This window comes from Charadrius vociferus, unplaced genomic scaffold (genome assembly GCF_000708025.1).
Source record: "Charadrius vociferus isolate BGI_N301 unplaced genomic scaffold, ASM70802v2 scaffold68, whole genome shotgun sequence".
In the NCBI taxonomy this organism is placed as follows: domain Eukaryota; kingdom Metazoa; phylum Chordata; class Aves; order Charadriiformes; family Charadriidae; genus Charadrius; species Charadrius vociferus.
The window spans coordinates 3,311,032-3,319,256 of NW_009649946.1; the positions used below are offsets into that span (position 1 = coordinate 3,311,032).

General features: G+C 40.9%; 1 protein-coding gene across 1 annotated transcript in view; it reads right to left on the bottom strand.

Moving 5' to 3' along the window:
- DACT2 (dishevelled-binding antagonist of beta-catenin 2) overlaps positions 1-8,225 on the bottom strand; it is a 42,268-nt gene that overhangs the window by 2,688 nt on the left and 31,355 nt on the right. Inside the window, exons 2-3 of the mRNA XM_009891476.1 lie at positions 3,935-4,067; positions 2,194-2,481 (exon numbers count right to left, since the gene is read on the bottom strand). Coding sequence (XP_009889778.1) covers positions 2,194-2,481; positions 3,935-4,067 — 421 coding nt within the window. The remainder of the gene's footprint in view (positions 1-2,193; positions 2,482-3,934; positions 4,068-8,225) is intronic.

Sequence of the window (8,225 nt, forward strand, 5' to 3'; positions counted from 1 at the left end):
ATGCCATAATTCTATGTGTAGGTTTTTAAAAAGTCAACCTTAAGGATATAGAAGAATGGACCAAAGAACCTTTACTTTGACAGAGAAAATATCTAAAGGTAGCTACTCAGGCAGATGGAAGGCTCAGTCCCTGAAGATAGTATTTATGGCCACCACTCCAGATCTCTTAAATTTTGGAGTACTGTCAAGGCTGCTGTAAGTTACACTTGACTGCTGCACCTTCCTCTCAGGAGCATCTCCTGTGCACTGGGAGGACAGGCTGTGTTCTTGTGTGAAGCAACACTGCTCCATCCAGACAAATCATCTGATAGACCGCTATGGTGCTGTGTTACCTCTGGTACCAAGAGTACAGGAACCATCTGCAGTTAGCTTGTATTTCTCTGTACAACAGTGAAGACTTTAGTGCCAACAAATCCTCAGCTAACTGACTTCCTGGCTGCTTCATGCTACCAGGAAATCCAACCACATATTTCACTTACAGTGACTATTTCTGTCCTGTGACAGGAAGCTTCTGAAAGACTTCAAAATTTGGCATTGTCTGCAGTGCACTTACAGACCTGCTACAGCAAAGGTTAGGATGATGGTTTCTCAAACAACGTATCTCCATAATGAAAATTATTCAGAAAATTGTTGGCAGTGTGTAGAGATGCTCTGTTGTGCAAACAACCAGGACGGTGTCAAGAGTGCTGTGCTTGTGGTGTCTTAGCACCGCTTACCACTGAAAGAAAAGACCATCAGTTTATACCTGCAGCTACCTGTGCGGACAAGGTAAGGAGAGGAAAAGAGAAATTTCTTCCCCTCTTCCAATGATGCTTTCCTGAAGTAACATCTTGCCTCACTTCCTGCAATGTGGCCAACTTTGTGAGAACTCTTTCTTCAAGCCTACACCACTACTACCCTACTACTTATGTTTCTCACACTGAAGGAAGCGTAAGAGGTTGTAGCCAGGAAGAAGGGAGGTGGTGGTGGAAGAAGGGCTGAAGGAGGTTTGTAGCCTCACTCCCGCACCCCTACTTAAATCAGCTATCCCTTTTTCTGCTAGTCTGTCTCCATATCCAAAAACACATAAAGCCCCTGGGGTCTTAGCAAAATGTTGCAAGGCAGGAAAGTTTCTGATAGAACATGGAAGCCACAGATCATTAAGCTCAGCTCCACCCTCAGCCTCTCAGAAACCTTGAGAAGACTTTGCTTTTATGCTATAATTTACCACCATTGCCTCAGGTGTGTCTGCACAGATAGGTACAGAACATAAGCTTTGCTTCTGCTTGATTCAAGCCAGCCGTGAGCTAGCTCAGGTCAAGTAGCTGTGGGAATGACTCCAGAGTGACACGGTACTTGAAATTATGTTCCCCATGACTTCCCTGTTTCTATAATGGAATTGTCACACATCTGACTGGGTCACTGTATGAACTGCACTAACACAAGGTTGCTCTGAGGCCAGGGAAGGACTCACAATAAGAAGTGGTGTCACTTCACAGATGAGTAAACAAGAGATTTGGAATATTAATGGACTTGCCCATTTTGTCTAAAGGTATGATGCAAATTCATGGTTGGTCCACTGTTAGGCTCACGACTGGTTCCTAGACAGTCAGTTAACCTTTGGTGTCTGTTATTCCTAACTGTACATAATAAATTATGAAAAAGAGTATCGACTGAGTCCACATTAATTTGAATAAATAGGGCAAGGTGTATATAAAAGTATGATCATACTGATTTTATAACAGATTGAGAAAACAGGCACTAAGTCTGGAAGCGTCTCTCCTCAGATTTCTGTAAAATTGTTCTCAGTAAAATGCAACACCTCCAATTTTGAATTCACCTTATATTTTTCATACGTCCCTGCACTTTCACACAAGGTATTTCAAATACTGCAATTTTTCTGATTTCACAAGCAGGTAAATTAAAAAAAAAGTATCTCAACATTCATTACAATTTTATCTCAAGCACTGGAATATTTTTCCATTTTTAAATGCATACATCCTCCTATTTGTTATTGTTTAGAAGTATCCGAGTATGGAGATAAGTGCAGCTTGGACAGTAAACTGTTTGGCTCTGTGGTTTCGATTAATTCTCACTTTGTGTATTGAAAATGAGTGCTATATATTAATTACACATTGGTATATTAGGTCCTAAAAGTAATAACCAGAATTCTGCCCTTCTCTTGAATGAGTATCCAGTTCTGCAGTTGATTACCTGTGGAAACTGGCCTCGGTCGGGACCTGGCAGGCGTCCCAGAAATGTCTGTGCTAGCTGTAATCCGACATCCATCGCTCACATAGGTTGCCTGCTGTTGGAAGCTGGTGGTGTGTACAGTAGTTTCATCTGCAGACTTGGGTCGGTAATCAAACACACTGAGCCTTGCTTTAGGGTGTTGAGAGCTGGGCAAAAGGCTGGTGTGGGAGGAGGAGATGGACTCACTGTACACAGAGGTACAAGAATTGGAGAGTGAGCAAGAACCGCCGTCGCTCAGGTCATAGAAGCCTGCAGAGTTAAAATAAATAGTAAGGTATTTCTTATTTACAGTAACTAAACATGTTCTGTAGAAGAAAAATGCGAATAATAAAATAAATCTTCATTTGCTATGTGCCACAGGCCTAAATTTATGATCATTTATTTAGGTAACTTTAGCAGAGGTATAGTCTAATTCAGCCACCTCTTATTGGGCTTCTGCATATTTACTTAGGCCCTGAGCCAGCTTGGCACGCACATGCATGCTTAGTTCTGAGGGTGGGATGGGGTGAAGTGCAGCACCATCATGCCCAGTTCTTCACTGGAGAATGTCTTTGGGGACTATTAGGCAACTGGTGTAAAACAGGGCCATCTTACGCTGTTGTAACTTGTGCTAGATACATACAAGCACAGCTTGGATGGGAAAGTAGAGTAAAACTCTGATCAGAGCTGCCAAGTCTCTGATAGCTGGAATGTCTAAGGGCAGTGAATAGAGGCTACTTCCCTTTCCACATCTTGTGGTCATTGCCAATTAATTATGGAAGTATTAAAAAAGGCTCTGTATAAATTCAAGATAGGAATTTATATTATTCCTCTCTATATAGAGCAAACAGAAGAGGAAATTGTTTCCTTTTGAACTCTGTGTATGTGCCTAAGTGCACAACTCCTGAACTTTAACACTCACAGCACTCACAGAACCTTGTACTTTTTATAGCCAGGCTGCAAATCTGCATGCTGCAAATAAAAAACCTCTTTCCTTGTCTCACTGGAGACTTAACAATTTTCAAAATTTTGTTTAAAAAGATGTATTCCCATTGTCTCAGACTAGATAACAGAAACTGGTTTTAACAGATGTCCTAGCTATGAAAGTCTGTGGTATGGCTGTCTATGTAAATCAGACCAGAAACCTGAAACTCAAATCTCTCTGTCCATGACAGCTTTAGTCAGCAAACTGTTGAGGTTGTTTTACTCAGACTCTTTTAATGGAGGTATTTCATTTTTATATAAACGATCAAACATTCATTTGGCCAGAGCACTGCAGTGGTAGTGATCTTCAAAGCATTAGTGAGGTTCAGGACCCTTCTCAGATTCAAGCAGCGCATTAGCATGGATAGTGGTCTCCTTCACTTCTAGTAAGTACTCTAGCCACTTTGCCAACGGTCATTCTGCACTGGATAAGCCAATTAATAAATAAATCTGTCTCTTCATCCTTCCATTTGTGGCTAAAATATCAATTTTAAAATAAAAAAAAAAAATTCCAGAAAAAAATACTGTTTGAGAAAATAAGCATTTTCCAATTAAATCAATTGCGCAGGAAAATTCCCACCAGCTCTGTGAGCGTGCTCTGTGCCATATGACTATTCTCCACCTCAGCCATGAGGCAGTGTTTCTGACCAAACAATATAGAGAGTTTTGCTTAGCAGGTGACAACCTTGAGTTCTCCCAGCATCATACTCCCAGAAATAAACAACCAAGTGGGCATTACCTGAGCTGGGCCGGCTGTCACTATCCAAGTATTCACTGGAGGTCTTACTGACGTCCAACTTCAGCTCACTTATTCGCTGGTCTAACTGATCCAGGTGGCTTTTCAAGCCGACATCCTGTCTCCTCAGACGAGACTAATTCACAAGTTGAGGGAAGAAGGAGGAAATGAAGAATAATCACAGTTAGAAACTCAGCGGCAGTCCATGAATGCAGGCCATCTGTGCTGGACAGATTCTGCTCCCATTAAACGTTTTGCTTAGCTAAGGACTGTTGCAATTTGCTCTCTGTAATAGGACTGACATAATGGACAAATACACAACATTCTGTTTCTCAGTATATATTGTCTTCTGCCCAGCTGAATGTGTTCTCAAAACCTTTCATACTGAATATATTTATTTTAACCTTTGTTTTTTTTGTTACACCTATGGCAGGAACTACATCTCTAAAGAGGATGGCAATCTTTAACTAACATTAATATACGCACTGCGTCTTGCCATACACTACCTCTGAGCAGAAGATGAGATAAACATTATAGATTGTCTGCATGAACTCTAAGATGCTGTCTGATGAAAGAAAACTGCTGTATGTAAAGGTATCTTATTGCCACACAGTACTCATTTCTGCAAACCCCATGGCTTTGACGACATCTCTTTATAGCTGAAAGGGTACACTGCATGAATTGTGACATCTATTTAGCTCAAAGTTTTCCTTGCATGTCTCGTGGCTAGATATTTCCACACATTTTATGGAAGGAGAAGGTGGCATTTGAATTCTCCTGTGAAAATGACTGCAGTTAAACGAAATGGTGTCTCAAGCTTGTGACTAATCCTTCAGAAGCCAGCAACACAGTCCTTTGCCTACTGCAATCACTAGCCAGGCTGATCTAAGGTAACAGCTCCTGTAGTTGCTCCCCGAGTATTTACGAGACCAGCTTAGCAAGGCAGATGGCCAGGCGTTAGGTACCAGCCAAAGAACCACAGTCATTTTCTGTCACAAACTTCTCACATGACACTTGGCAAATTATCTAGGCCCAGTCGCTATTTAGGCAGTGTCTAATTATGTCATACCTCACCACCCATCCAACAGTACTTTACAGAAAGGTGGTCTCTTGAAGTTGGTTGTAAAGTTGTGTTCACAGCCCTTGAGGGGCCAGGTTTCCTTTCAGTTATGGCACAAAAAACATGACTAAAATTCTTCTTTACATGTACATTTCAGGTTTAAAAATACAAGTGGCAGTTCTAGTAGCATTTCCAACCCCAAATATGAAAGAAATATCATCTAGGTCCCTTGAACTAATTAAAATATCTGCAAAATTAAATGACATGCAGAAAATCAAAATCAGTATATACACATTTTTGACTCCACTTTCCTTGTGTCCAGATTATTCAGCTTTTAATAACTGCATTTTTAGGTTTCTCCATAGTTATAAACACAAAAAGCAAGGAAAGCTAAGATCCTAAGGTAACTGGTAAATTAATAGAAACCGGTATTCAAGAAAAAGAGAAAAAAGACAGATGTCCTGAGTCTCACAAGACAACTGTTATGGCTGGTGATGCTGCTGAAAAGAAAAAATAAGGTATTTCTAGCATGCTTTTATAGAGAACTGGAGGAACATACAAGAAATAAAGACCCTTTTTGTTAGTATCACACATCTAGAAAGGTTTAAGCTCAAGAGGCTCATTACTGCTTCCTAGGAAAACCCATGGTGATTTTTCTCTCTTCGCTTTTCATATAAACAAAAAGGGAAGAACAGGATAATAAAGGAGATTTTCTATCCCATCTGAATGATGAATGTATGACCTCCTCAGTACTTCCTTATTTCCTTTATGGTGAAAAAGCAAAAACATACCTTGCCTCCTTCAATCCCACCTACTCAGGAAATCACAAAGTTTTGTTTTCACGGCTGGAATTAATTGCTTAATGATTAATGTTTTGCCAGCCAATCCCTCAGCCTGTGGTTTCTGATTAATGACAGAGAGGCCACAAGGCTCTCAGGTATTCAAAGATTATTTATTATACCTCCAGGTTCTGTCTGCGCTTTCACAGCATTTTAACCAACACACATGATTTACATCATCATTTTTAACCCTTTTATGGTGTCTCGCACCACTGGGTTTTCACGTTTCTGGCAGACTTCGTAGCTTTGATCTTTCAGTTAACTCCTCCTGAGTTAACCAAGAGAAGAAACATTCCTCAAACCATTTGGATAAGGACAACTTTTCCAGTGTGTTTGCTTGAGATTGTTATTGCTCCAATAACCACACTAAGCAGCACCCAGAACAATAAAACCTAAACACACTCTTTCTCAATTCACAACATGAATTTTACATGAGACAAAACCTTGCAGGTGAAACCATCTGTTTGCTTTGGGCAACACAGCTGTGAAGACTTCTATACACTGCACAACACAGGACCAGACTTTCCAAATCAACTTGTGCTACTGATGGCCTACAGTTTTTAGGAGCCAAACCTAGGACATCGTCATATCGCTCATTTTTCAGAAGGAAGAACACTCTCTGAAAAGCAGGTTCCTTTAAGTCAACACAAACTGGCACCCCAAACCAAGGCACCAAAACCCACTGGTCATACTTGACTATTCTTTTCAACTACTAATCTCTTCAGCTAAAGGGGATGGTTGACATTTATTGGTTGCAGGTTAGCACCTTATCACTTTCTTACTCCAACTGTAGTTTGGAATGGATAAAAGATAGCACTAATCTTACCCGGTTTTGCACATCTAAAATCTGTTCATCCTTGGAGTTTTTTTAAACTGATGGTGCAAAGCAGCCAGTTTCAGAGGAATATGAACCTCACCTATCCCAGACACTTATTCTAGAATGAGGTGAATTCCTTTTGTAAACACCTCTTTCTCTCAGTTAACAAAACCTTTAAGTGAGTTTAATATTAAAAAAAAAAAAAACACAACACAAAAAACTCTCTGGTTTAAAAGGTGGTTTCTTCTATTTAAAACTATCTAAAGCGGTAAAAAATCTGTGCAAAATGCAGTGTACTGAGTGTGTGGGGGTTTCTCTTCAGTATAATGTGTCCTTTCTTACATTTTTATAACATCATAAGCCACCTGAAAGCTTGCAAAACAAAATCATTGGATTCAAATCAAATCAACCAATTTTTATAAGTATGTTCTCTGAGGAAACAGCTGAGAAAATACTGGATCCTGCAGCCTTGGATATCCATCTCCTTTGACAGGGAAAGTGTCATAGATTTCTTTATTTGCATTAACTTGTATTCGCATCTCTTCTTCTTTCCTCTACATCATCATGGTATAGCTTGGCCAAAAGACTAGTTTAGCACCTTTGGGCTGACTGACAGTAGATGCCATCACTTAACTCTGCCTCTCTTCTGCCACAGAGTTGGTCCTGCCTGAACCGTAGTAGAGAGTCACTTGCTGGGGCAAAAAAGGACCTAATTGCTAGGGGCAGCAGAAAGGCTGCAGCCTTGTTGCCTACACCAGACTGCTGGAAAGGCCAGCTGCTGGCTGTCACTGGTACCTGTTGTTGGGGAAGAGATTGGGATGCTGGAGTGGCACCCACACCTGGTCCTTACAGCATTTGATGGCTCTGCTCCACCCATTCCCACTAGTGGCACTTGACTCCTTAAAGGTACTGCCTCTGCTCTTCTGTTTCTCACCGTACCATTATAGGAGAAGCCTGGCTTGACTGTTTATCTGCCTTGTTTCCATTGCTGAGATGCCTTGAGCCAGCACCAGCTGACACGACTTCCCCATTTTATGTTGCAAAGACCAAACTTTTTATGGATTAAACCATGACCATGCTGAAGCCCTGGGCTATAGACCTACTTGAAAGTTGGATCAAGATACACTGCAAGGCAAAGCTACATTTACATTGTTAATGATTTTCTCAATCTGAAAGCTTATAGAGCAGTGATCACATACTCTATCGTCCATGGGCCAAGAACAACAACGATGAAGACCTAACACTCCCCGAGCAACGCTGTGCTTTGCATTTTCTGTTGGTTTTAGTTTTAACTTAATTTCCTGTGATCATGAACAGAATTTTCAAGGGATTTGAGTGCAATACGCTGCTCATAAGTCACCGAGAAACAGTCTTCAGCCTGTGGTCACCAAGTTCCTAGGGTCTGTGGACTACTTCTAATGGGACAGTGAAAAGCCTGTTTTCAACTGGGTTTACTTTGCTATTAAGCAGCTTTGAGGTATGCACCTCTACTCAAATATATGTCTGCAATTTGCAGGGGAAAAAAACCAATAAAGGTATCAGGTATGCCAGTCTGAAGAGCTTCCAGCAGCCACGGGT